The sequence below is a fragment of the Anopheles funestus genome, chromosome 2RL, assembly GCF_943734845.2.
Source record: "Anopheles funestus chromosome 2RL, idAnoFuneDA-416_04, whole genome shotgun sequence".
Lineage (NCBI taxonomy): Eukaryota > Metazoa > Arthropoda > Insecta > Diptera > Culicidae > Anopheles > Anopheles funestus.
The window spans coordinates 18,849,861-18,861,995 of NC_064598.1; the positions used below are offsets into that span (position 1 = coordinate 18,849,861).

At 45.3% G+C, this 12,135-nt stretch overlaps 1 protein-coding gene across 2 annotated transcripts; it reads right to left on the bottom strand.

Moving 5' to 3' along the window:
* Positions 1-3,807: 3,807 nt before the first annotated feature.
* LOC125763034 (ubiquitin carboxyl-terminal hydrolase 20) lies at positions 3,808-11,974 on the bottom strand. 2 transcript variants are annotated; one of them, XM_049425759.1, is made up of 6 exons: positions 10,417-11,974; positions 7,580-9,807; positions 7,231-7,501; positions 6,829-7,158; positions 6,087-6,732; positions 3,808-5,956 (listed from the first exon to the last, which is right to left on the bottom strand). In XM_049425759.1, exons 1-6 carry the CDS (start codon positions 10,480-10,482, stop codon positions 5,280-5,282), a joined length of 4,218 nt encoding a protein of 1,405 aa, XP_049281716.1. In that variant the 5' UTR covers positions 10,483-11,974; the 3' UTR covers positions 3,808-5,279. The 2 variants fall into 2 exon arrangements, with proteins under 2 accessions (XP_049281716.1, XP_049281715.1); XM_049425758.1 differs by having other exon boundaries at positions 6,087-6,738; positions 10,417-11,913.
* Between the last annotated feature and the right edge of the window lie 161 nt (positions 11,975-12,135).

The window sequence follows — 12,135 nt, forward strand, 5'->3', positions numbered from 1 at the left end:
ACAGGAGAGCCAAAAACTAATCGCACGGTACGGGAGGTTGTTAACGGGGCGGAAAAACTATGACTCAAGGAAGGAAATATACTCCCGATGTGCTCCCGATGGGGAGGTGGTTTCATGCGCTTGCTGCCAGGGGGTTGTTGAAAGCGAGATGGAGAGAGTTTTTCTTTGCCACTGCTTGGTAACTTCTATCGTAATGTTTATCATTTGCTTTCATTTTCTCTGCTTTTCTCGTTATCTAACATTCTCTTTCTAATCCATAAAAGCGCTCTCTATTATTGGATCGGGGGTGAATCCGAACGAGAGAGAAGAAACAAACTCAATGGAGCGTAGATCGATGCCAGTGTTTAATATGTTAAACAGCGTTACAAATATTTATGTTATATGTGAAAATGGTATTTTAAAAAAAAGTTAAAAGAAGAAATAAACTTTACAAACGACAACTCAAACTGTTGTAAAAAAATGTCGAACGATATAAAATTGCCATAAATTTATCAACTCGAAGTTTATAATCATTACCATCACTGCAGCCGACTTGTGCATGAACAGTAAAAAGAAAAATATCACTGCACGTAAAATCGATTCGTAGCACGGACCCCACAACCGTCGTGTTTCGGTACAACCCGTACCAAACAAAGAGTCTGCAGCAAGAAATGAATGAAAGAAGCCCAAACAGTCAAATGGGAGCAGAGTTGTGAGAAAATATAGCTCTGAATTCTCTGCGGTCATCTCACAATGATGTTTTTTTTTCAAACCATTTTATGTCTATGAATCCGGAAAAAAGTGGAAAATCTGTATGGTAGCATCACTTTCACCGTTCGTGTGTTTTTTGGGAATGCGTTGGCGGACAAAACGGAGACGGAGATCGATCGTATATCTCTGTTTCAGTGGCTCATGTTTTTTTTTTGCTTCTTGCTTTAATATAATGTGATGTTGTTTTTTGACACCTCGTGAATAACATCCGCTGCTCCGTTGAGCGTATTTTGATGATGCTCTTTGAACCTTTCAACAGGTGATTAAAATGTTATTTTATTGTAGTTTAGCGTAATTTTAGCATTAATAAATAAACTCATGAAGTTTGTAGATAAAACAAAAAAAACTCCAATGCTACCACCCAGTCACACAGAAAAGCCGATGCAATAGGCAAAAAATTATCGTATTTTTTGCGCAAAAAGGTATAACTAGCTTCATTAGCCAAAAAGTGACCGCGACTATCTGTCTGCACATCTCTGTTTTAGGTCATTGAACGTCGAACCTAGTCTGGACCACTTTTGAGTTATGACTCTCACAGCCGACAGACCGACCAGACCCGGTTGACAGAAAGGTCAGCCGCTGACATACTTCCCGACGCTTCTCTGGCAACCAACGAACAAACGTGCTGGTGCTGGGCCTCGAAATTTTGTGCAAAAGTCCCGTTTGCCGACTGACACATGCTGACAGATTGCTTCAAACGTACACAAACTAAGCAGGCTGATTTAATCAATTTGACCATGTGCAGCATTTAAGGGAAGGAACATTTGAACAACTTTTTCCTTTTGGAAGGCCAATAGTTTGAGATCAAATTCGTTCTGCAAGAGATTTGAATGCGACCATATATATCTTTACATACAGAGAATGTACAGAACATTCATTCCCATTATCCCATTGAAATTCCCATATCAATTTATACAGTAAACTTATTTAATTTCAACAAAAAATTTGGGAGTAAAGTTTACACATGGATGGATGGTTCATGTAATGAAGTGAAAGCTGTGAGAGTGTATCCATGGCAACGAACAATATTTACAACAAGTCGCTTTCTTTAGCGTTGTGTATTTCTTCAAGAATAAAATGCGCGCTAATGTAAGGACAATATGAAGTTACAATTAAACTCATGTAAAACGTTTTAGTTGGAAGTGTACTTGGAAAGATTTTCATTGTTGCGTGTGTGTTCCAACTTCAGCTTTCTCAACGAGCATATTTGAGTTTTTGATATGTTCCTTTTTAATACAGCCGGTTCCAACTGACTCTTTTAGCTCTTGGCACAATTGATTGAAAGTATTACTCATCGAGAGAGAAATATATCTGTTACATGGAAGATAACGCCAATGGTTCGTTGGCTGGTGCTAAAAGGCGGACATGACGATTAATTCATTATTTTGCAAAATGATGCGTATTTTTTCCGCGGATGCATGCATTGGCTCTGGCTGAAATATCTAAGCACGCACACAACGTAATAGAGCAGCATATTCCAGCACCAACACACATACATGGTATCGACGGAAACGGTAAATTTACATGCTCAAGCAAACACGTTCTCGTCGCACGAACGGCCTCCAACGACCTCGAGCGCCATCCAGAAAGATGTGGAAGAAATGGCTGATGTGGAATAATGAAAAGACTGGGAGCACGCGTTAGGTGGCACGTCATCCATCTTGTGGTTGCTTCTAGATGTTCGCCGGGAAGCATACGCACTATCGGACCATTTCCTACGATGTACCGTTCAGCTGTAAATGTTCCCAACATTGAAAGCCGGCATTAAAACCTACCTGTTGGCCGCTAAAGATGATAAGATATGCACGCACCGGAACCGCTACGACAACACTTCCGAATTCGAAACCGAGGGTGGCCTTTGGCGACGTCACAAAACGAGCATCATTTTGGAGCAAAGCTGAACCAATTTGCATTGAATTTCCGTCACCGAATAGGAAGAACAACCGCGTGTGCCGGGGTTTTTTTGTTTTCTCTCTATCCCCAATGCACCTTGGTGTTAAGCTGCAAACAGACACTGCATCCACACGAGCCACAAGATGATTCACTTTACAATCTTTCGCTACACACAATCACTTAAAAACCGGAAGCAATTAGCAACACCTTGCGAGTTAGCCTCGGTTATGCGCGTGGTGGAAACATGCAATTGCAACCAGCACCGAACAACTACCACGGAAAATGCGTACGAGACGAGACCGTGTCGCTGCTAAGCAAAACACCTCCGACTACGACGGACGACAACTTCAGTGTGTGAGGCGCTGGTCTAGTGAGGTTGTTGCGGAAACGCTAGCTGTCAAATCGTATGGAGCGAATGTCAAACCACGTTTGTGTTGGGGGAATATTTTGCATTTTTTGCTTTAAAATTTCGGTAACTATTTTTGCAATATATTTAAATGTTAATAATAAAAGCAGCAGACGGGCTATTGCTTTCCATATTACTCTTTTTTTCTATCAATCAATTCCCAAAAAAATCCGAAATATGTACAAGCGTGACTACGTGACTGTAGCCATGCATTTAAACTGGTGATCCATGCTTCTATTGTTTGCTTGAATGTAGGGCATCCTGATACACGTGAAAGTAAAAAAAGAACTTTCCGGTATCGACGAAACGTATGAAAGGTGTGCTTAGCACTATTTTACAATAATCACTTCAAAACCATTTTAAATTCATTCAAAAATGACATTCTTAGCTGATATTACTGATGTGATGAAAAATACAGCGAAAAAACCTGCATTAAATGTACATTACCGAGTGGCAGATTTGTTCGCTGATTTTATTGTCAGTGATTTTAACCTTCAAAAGTCTGTTATAAAGCACATAACTGTCCTTTACCAGATTCCAACAAGTGCCATTAATGAACAAATTGAAGTGCACATGTGAACCAATGTAATCAAAACGCCTATCAAGAAGTATCCACGTATTGTCAAGCCTTGAACTGATGAATAAAGCTCTTTTACAGGGTCCCGCGGTGTAATTGTCTGATTGTATTCTATACCTGTTACCACCACGCATGAAAGATGCTTTGGAAAAATCGGAAAAATAAGGATCAAACGCACTGGTTTTAAGTTTTCTTTGGAATTGGTAAACTTTGTAGTTTGTAGCTGTTTTATTCATATCAATAAGTGCATGCGATTCGAACCCAAAACGCTAACAGCATTAACACGGCTCTCAGCCGGCAGCAAATTGCCTCTAACCCATTTAATCTTACCGCGAATTTGCTGCACTAACCACGTACCGGTTCGACCATTGGAACGCGTGCTTCGCTTAATCTATGCGCACTAAACGTTAACCTCAACCATAGTTTACAGAAATACCATCCCAGAAATGCGTATCACTTCCTAGACCTTAATCACCCGAATAAGAACATACAAACGTGCTCTTGGCGTGCCGCCAAATGTTGAAGTAGAACATTCGAATCGCTTTTGTTTTCTTCACAAAAAAAGAACATTTTTTAATCACAAAGTTTAAACTAATACAACATCTAAACGTTTATGCTCTTCTGCCCAGTCATTTTGGCATTGAATTTTCGCTCTTATCCACCCATGCAGCATACGCTGGATGTGTTTTTTGTCGATTCTCTACAACCTATCAAGCACCGGAATCGAAACGGTTTTGAAGGGGCTTTTCCAGAAATTCCCTTAGCCAAAGACAGCCGGCAGTGGACTGTGCCTCAAAAAGAAAGGACTGAGTTACGCTATTTGTTTAAATATAACCTTTGCTTTTTGTTTCATCTGCACATCATCTCACCAAATTACGGTGAGGTGCTGCGCGACCAGGTGTATTACTGTTAATATGTGCATCACTAATTGCTTTTGAATATTTTTTCTTTTTGTTGCAGTTGATGTGTTTCATCCTTTGTTTTTTGGTTTCAATTTTTTGTTCCACACAAGAAATGGTCTTTGCACACGGTTTGCTAGTCCGCGATGGAATTCTTCTAACCGTTAACATTATTCCTTTGGACCACAAAACACAACAAGCGAAACGGACCATAGAGATAGTAAGAAACAATTGGGTAATACAAAATAGCTTACAACCAAAACAGAAACGGCGCAAAATTACTACGATACTAATGCGCATACACACGGTATGCTATCTAACTTTGAAGGTATTCTTGTTAAACATATAATCCCTTGTCTCTAAATCGTCCGAGAACATAAATGGTTGTTGAAATAAATATGGATATCCAAACAATTCCTTTCTGCTTACTTATCGTTTAAGCACCTTCATAGCTAAGCCCACCCGAAAAATTTAAGAGTAAAACGATTAATCTAACATTCGTAAACAGAGCGGGCAGTATACGATGAATGAATAAAATGGAATCATTTCACGATAAGCAAACACCAGGGACATTCTTCTTCCACCAAAAACCGAAAAGCAAAAACCTAACCAGAAAACTACAAATGAATCCAAAATAAAAACGTAACACTGCTACTGCTAACAAGAAATGCAAATTCACTGTTTCAAACCCTCAGCAGTTCCGCCCTTCCACGCTTCATCGTAGCGAGGGAAAGCGGAAACGACGCAACCGTTCTCATTTCACACCTTCGCCATCGCCCGCGACATGCTCACCGACGCCATTAATGGTTAGCGGTATCACCGAAGAACCACCATCGTCGATCTCACCATCCCCGTCAACCATCGTTCCATTGCGTCCACGTCCGCCACTACTACCCGTCTTGCGACCGGCCAACTTTTTCATGTACTTCATCTTTAGCTTCCGCCGGCCGAAAGATACACCGCCGGCAATTGTCTCCGTCACGGATGTGGACGTCAGTGCGTCGGAAACAGTCTGGGCATTCGGCACGTGACGATGATGTCCCTTCTGGCGGGACGACATTTTGGCACTGGAAGTTGTCGAGGGTAACGAACTGCTGCCAGTTTTACTGTCATTGTCGTCCTGCAGTAATTCGTTCGATTCGTGTACGTTTGTACTGTTGGTTCCCGTGTGATCTGTAGCGTACGGTTGTGACGTGTTCTCGTCCACAGTAGATTTGCTCCAATCGGCAGGCATCGTGATCATATCGGTCGACTGTCCGGCGAACGATGGGACAGAGGATGAGCTGGCAATGGAGTGCCCTCCATTCATACCCGTAGAGGAACCCGACGTCGTATGAAAGGATAATGATTCTGTCCGTGTAATTGTCGGATTAACGTCACCGATGCTATCCCCGCCATTCGAGTAATCATTTGATGAGCTTTGATATTTCCCTAAAAAAAAAATAAGGTACAAACAAATTAGAATTGCCACGGGTAAATAAGCTGTGAGCGCCACAGATCGAAGACGATTAGATGAGTTTAATTGCGTTTCACTTCGTACTGTTCATTCTCCTTTTCTTACCTTCGGGGCCAAAGAAGCCGTTCGCCTTCATTAGGCTGCCCCTGTGTCGTCGATCCTTTTTGGTGCCTATTTCCAGATGCTCTACACCGTGTACAGCGGCCGAAACTGCAACCGTGGCCGGGTTTCCACTACAATCGCCATTCATCATCGACGTTGGTACGGGATCCGTATGGTTCCTTCCACTGCTTACTGCATGCTGTTTACGCTTGAAACCCGTTGACGGTGGTTCCGTTCCGCCGGTCGATTTTACACCAGACTCATGACGGCGCAACAAGCCCATGCCGGACTTGGATTGTGATTTTCTCTTGGACGCGTGTGCACTTCCGGCTGCCGCGGATGAGAAAACGAATGTTTGCTGCTTTGTGGAGCTATGCCCATTCTCTTCAACCATCTCGCCATCGCTGCTATCCTCATCGTGGTACGCATCAGTATCCTCAAACGAGACGCTTTTCTGGGGCCGTGTACTTGTGCTGGCCGCGTTCACTGCGTTCGACAACACCGAATGTTGCTGTTGTGATGGCTGTGGTGGTGGTTCAGTTATGGTCACTTCAATGGCTGAATCTTGATCCGTTTGCTTAGGTACGGTGCTCGATCGCGAATCCGTTGCTGAGTATCCTTGTTCCGATACATCCATGGATTCAGAGACCTGTTCCTGGAGAAGAAAAAAGACAACAACGTAACACAATTAATCTCCGTTGCCATTGTGCTTTTGTCCATGCAGCATATCGATCAGTTAGTGTACCTTTGGTAGCGGTTGTTGCTGCTTTGTCTGTTCTTCCTGCTGTGGAGGCATTTGATGCGATACCGGAGGTGGAACCGGATTGCCCTGCAAAACAATCTCCGGACCACCGCCATATATGCCGTGGAAAAAGTGCCACAGGTTCGCATTTATCTGTGCATAATCTGAGAATGGTCGGACATTTCGAAGCGGCACACTGGTATCGCCCTGTATGGCGATTGACTTGTTCTGGATCGGTCCCGGATCGTCCGTCGTAAGCCCACGGGCAAACAGCTGCCATTGTCGGAACCAGCCCATCGAGATCGCGTAGATCGTAGTCGGTGTATCGTTGAACTGGAATGGGGGGAAAGGAAAATTAAACGATTTTTTTCGCTTTTCACACCATTTGGTCCTCACACCACCTACCTGAAAATCGTCATTGTAAGCCGTAAACGTTTCCAGCTCGTAATGTTGCCTTCGGGACAGCGTTTCGGCAGCCTTCTTGCAAATGTGACATGGAAAGATGTGATTGCACACAGGTCCACCGCCAAATTTTTTGTACAAAAAGTCCCACAGGGCCTGCGGGAATGGCACGACCAGCTTGGAGAAGTGGGACGCCTTGTTCGGTGGAAATGCACCGTGCGGGCACAGCAACGTCCAGTTGTCAATCGGGCCCGGTTCAGCAAACGTGTTGAAGCTACAAAACGAAAAAAAAAAGACAAAATGCATGAGAGTAAGCGCAAGATGTTGATCATTTGTACCGGAGAAAGCATACCGATGCAGCCAGTTGCGCGATACGTAAAATCGAATATCAGATGCTTGCTCCTGCATCGTTAGTAGATTGCTCGCCTGTGCCCGCACCGTGGCCATTTTGGCGTTGTTTTTCCGATAGAACAGTACGTACGCTTCGCAGCTCTGCACGTGTTCCGGCGTTACCTGCGTGACGAGTTGATCGTCAAACTCAAACCACTTGCCGGTTGGGTCGTGTTTCGCGAAACTGGTGTAGTGTCCTCCGCCCACCGTACCATGGTGACAGATGACGGCACACAGATCGTACGTGGTCACCTCCGAACGGCAGTCTTTGTGCAGGTACGGTCTCATATCGAGACCGTACAGCGGAAACAGAACTGGGCTAGAAATTTTCGAACTGTACGAAAGATCGTGCCGGAAACGCTTCAGATGCACGCAAAGCATCTCCGGCAACGCAAGCACGCGCGAATACTTTACACCATTGCGCAGCTTGTTGCATCGTTCGCAGCTGTACATGTTGTCGCCCTTAAGTTCGTCCGCACTGAAGAAGGCCGCCATACAGTCGTGCAACGTAACGGCCGGTCCCCAGAACCACGAACGTACCCAGCTCCAGAAGGGTGAATTCCAGAACCACCACAGCCAACTGTCACCGTTCACCGGGTAGACGGCATCCGAGCACGTTATGCCACTGCTCGTGCTAGCACTCGATGCACCACTCGATCCTGCCCCTAAACCGCTGCCGCTCGATCCACTGCCGGCACTGCCAACCGACACGGATGAAACACCCGAACCCGTACCCGACGATCCCATGCCTGGGTGTGTTTGGTGCAGCACCGCCAGGTGGTCCTTGCCGGGAATCGGTAACGAAAGATCTTGGAATGTTTCCTCGCGCGTCGACACACGATCGCACGTTAGACACTGCACAGACGACAGCAGCTTGCCATCGAAAATATCACTGATGATCGACCGTTGGGGTAACTTTTCCTTTGTAGTACCACCGTCCGAAGGATCACCGCTACCACCTCCACCGCCGGTCCCATTTCCCGCATTGCCCGACGTGCCAACGGTGATACTGGCAGCAGAAACGCTACTCACATTCGAACGATTGCTTCCCACGGGTGACTGTTGCCGGATGGAAGAGGTTCGAGTTCGTGCGACCGCCATAAGCCTTTGGTTTACCTGACCGTCGCCGGTCGATCCGGGTGGGCTTGGCGAGCGGGATGACAACTTACGGAAACGTTTGCTGGCGGACAGCTTGGTCGGAGACAGTTGATCGTCGGACAGGCTTGACCGTTCCGATACGCCACTGTCACACGTTTCGTACTCTCCCTCGGACTGTGAAGGGGACGGTGACGAACAGGGCGAAGGACGTCCATCGGAATGTTCCTCCACCTCATCGACTATCCCTCGCGAAAGCACGTCCGGTGGCGGAGGAGCAGTTACCTCCTTCAGTTCCTCGTGCAACTGATCCATAAAGCAGCGCAAAAATTCCTGCGTATCGTGCTGCTGATACCCCCGGAACATTGGATGTACGATCCGGATCCCACACAGTATGCCACTCGGTATGACGTACCGACGGTTCTTGCACCACATCTCACGGATCAGTTTGTGATAATGTTTCGCCAAACCGGGCTTCGTGATGGCCGGATTCGTACCGCCGAGCAGATCCGTCTCGAGAATAGCGCCACAGTCGAGAAAGTACCCGGTCAGTGGTGGACTGTTGCTTAGTGCTTGCAGGGCCGCATTCATGTAGCACGTGTTGGCCAGATTTTGCAACCCGACCAAACCATTCCACTTGCCGTGCCGTTCGAAGTCATCCTCTTCGCCGCTGCTATCACAGGAATCACCCGTCGTTGTGCCACCGTAACCGGACGTTGCTGTAGCACCCGATACTAGCTTGTCCGCGTGCACGATCAACTTATCATTGTTAATGGATGAGTAGCGGCTCGTATCGCTCGAATCATTGCTCACCACTGACGTTCGCCGATGATGGTAATGGTGATGGTGTTGCTGCTGCTGTTGCTGCTGTTGGTGCGGGTGGGGTTGCTTGGTAAGGAACAGTTCGGATTCACACAGGTAACACCAGACACGCTGGGAGGAAAGGTTCATATGGATGCAGTGCGTGCGGTTCGACTGGAAATGGATGGTGCTGTGGTCCTTGTACTGTTCCGAACATCCTATATGTAGACAGTTCTTCTGCAGACATATCCAAAGGTTTGGTCCATTGGTTTCACAATCCGTACACGATTCATCCTACAATGGAAACAAGAGATCCCGGTTAGTAAAAGATTTGATGATTTTGTATGATTTTTTTATTGCATTCATTCGCAATAGTTTTCATACAGAAGCGATTAACCTAATTGCAGACTAAATACCTAGAAATCGTTTAGAAAAAAACAAATTAAACGAAAGACAACCAAGCACAACAACAACCAAGACAACATGAACAACGACCATCGCCGTACAAAAGACAGTGAATCGTCAAATTAGTAATGCACAAAGAAACACAAGAATCAATCCTGTTTTGCATATTTTTTGTGCTAATCGAAGAATGAAGCGCCTCAACATGACCCTTCAAAGGCGACGGAACACAGGATAGACATCGCTTCGCGACACTTATTTCCTGGATAAAATGCAAGAAAAACGAACTTATAATTTTGTTTCATTGATTTTATGATGGATTTGTTTCTTTTTAATAAAGGTTTTTTTTGGTATGAAATCGACGCGAGATAGGTTCAGGCATGCATCATTCATCCAAGTAGGACTCCTTTGTTTATATCGAAACGACAACAACAACAAAAAACGATCACTGACACAAGTCGTTGCGAATATGTATGTGCATTGGAGTGGGGCATAACATACCTTTTTCAGCTTGCACAACTCCACCAGCGAGAGCTGCACGATGTTGTGCAGGTGAGCGCATTTCATCGCTGCAGTGTCGGGGCCACGCTGGTGAGCCCTTGCAATGCTGTTGCAGTTGTCGAAGAGTACCGTCCGTCACTAACGTCTCGGCACACGGTACAGCATACAGACGGTCGCAGACGAAGACAGATGAATAATTCTTCCCGCCTACCGACCAGATCGCTTAATGCACACACCGTTGCTTGAGATGTACGCGCTGTCGCTGATTATTAGCACCGCTTCATCCGGGCGCGTTGGTTTAGTGCCTTGCGGACGCAAGTGTCAGGTGTGCCCGGAGCTGGTCCGCGGTACTCCGATCGACTCGGTTCAACGAATGGCTTATGTAATGCAGCTGGTGGTCCTACTACTTTCTTCTGCACCGTACGACCCATACGGATGCACGAGTCACGAGTCTGTACGATATGTGCGGTCCTGCAGAGGAGGTGGGCTTACGAAACATAACACAACACGGTGCTGCAATGATAGAACATTATTCACGACGCATGATGAAGTGCGGGGGCACTTGATGGATTTCTTTGCTGCTGATTTGCCTTCTTTCGGCTGATAATCTCACTTCACGTGTAACGCAATTAGGACGGGTTTAACGCGTCCCACTGTGTACGGATGGTGTTGTCTGTTTTATCGGATCTAGTTGGTCGACTATTTTTTTTTTCTAATGCTCATTCGCACAGAAACCACATATGTAGCCACGATATGATTATCACACTCGTATCTCTTCAGGATTTAGGATACAACCTTGATGATAGCAGCCTCTTGACAAAAGTATGTCTTCGGGAACAATGTTGATACATTCAATTTTAGTACGCACTGAATATTCTGTAACCCGTATAACTGCTCTATGGGGGTTTTTGCGGTAGTATTTACTTGTCTCTTCGTTTGCGAAGCTGCGTTTAGCTGCGGAATGTGACGTTTGCAGCCAACCTAGCTGGCGGCGATGTTTACGTTGTCGAACGATCGTGTTTGCCGTATCCGAGCGACGATCGATGGATGCTCAGCAAGAAGTTTAAAGTACAAACAAAGCTCAAATCATCCGCATGGACACTGTCTTTAGGCACCAATCGATATGTGCCATCATCGATCGGTTGTCGATGGGGAGCTGCATGCACTTTTTGCTACGAAATGCTTGAAATTTATTGCGCAAACAGACTGCTACTACTACCGTTGCTGTTGCTGCTGCTGCTGTTCTTCAAGTTCGAGCTGTCGTTGAAGCACTTGGGAACTATGTTAACAAACTCATTTCAGCTCGGATGCGTTCGGTTACAAAAAGGACACGAGAACACTCACATAGACCATAGGAATATGGTCGACTCGCAAGCTGACCGTGCAAAATTGGCTAAATTATGATGAGATACGATTTTACACCATCCCCTTCTGCACCATTTTTTCGTTGACAATCCGCTCACTGACAGCAAGCAACAAGATCCCCAATGCGCATCAATGACAGTTGTTTCGTTGTTTCGGGATCAGCGCGATTTGCAGCCGATTGGAAGCAAAGAAAACAATAGTAATGCCGTGCATAGACAAGAAATAATTGTTACACTCGCTTTTATTGCAACGTTTTCCATTGGATTGAGACAAAAGCATAACATTTCTAAACATTTTTTCTATCTAAATCAATCAATGTTATGGTCAAACGATTCTGTTTGATAAACAATTTGG

Coding starts and splice junctions, on each gene's coding strand:
- LOC125763034 (XM_049425758.1), bottom strand. CDS start 10,482: ATGAAATGCGCTCACCTGCACAACATCGTGCAGCTCTCGCTGGTGGAG. Junction 7,159..7,230: donor CTTACAATGACGATTTTCAG/GTAGGTGGTGTG, acceptor CCCCCATTCCAG/TTCAACGATACACCGACTAC. Junction 5,957..6,086: donor CGGCTTCTTTGGCCCCGAAG/GTAAGAAAAGGA, acceptor TTTTTTTTTTAG/GGAAATATCAAAGCTCATCA.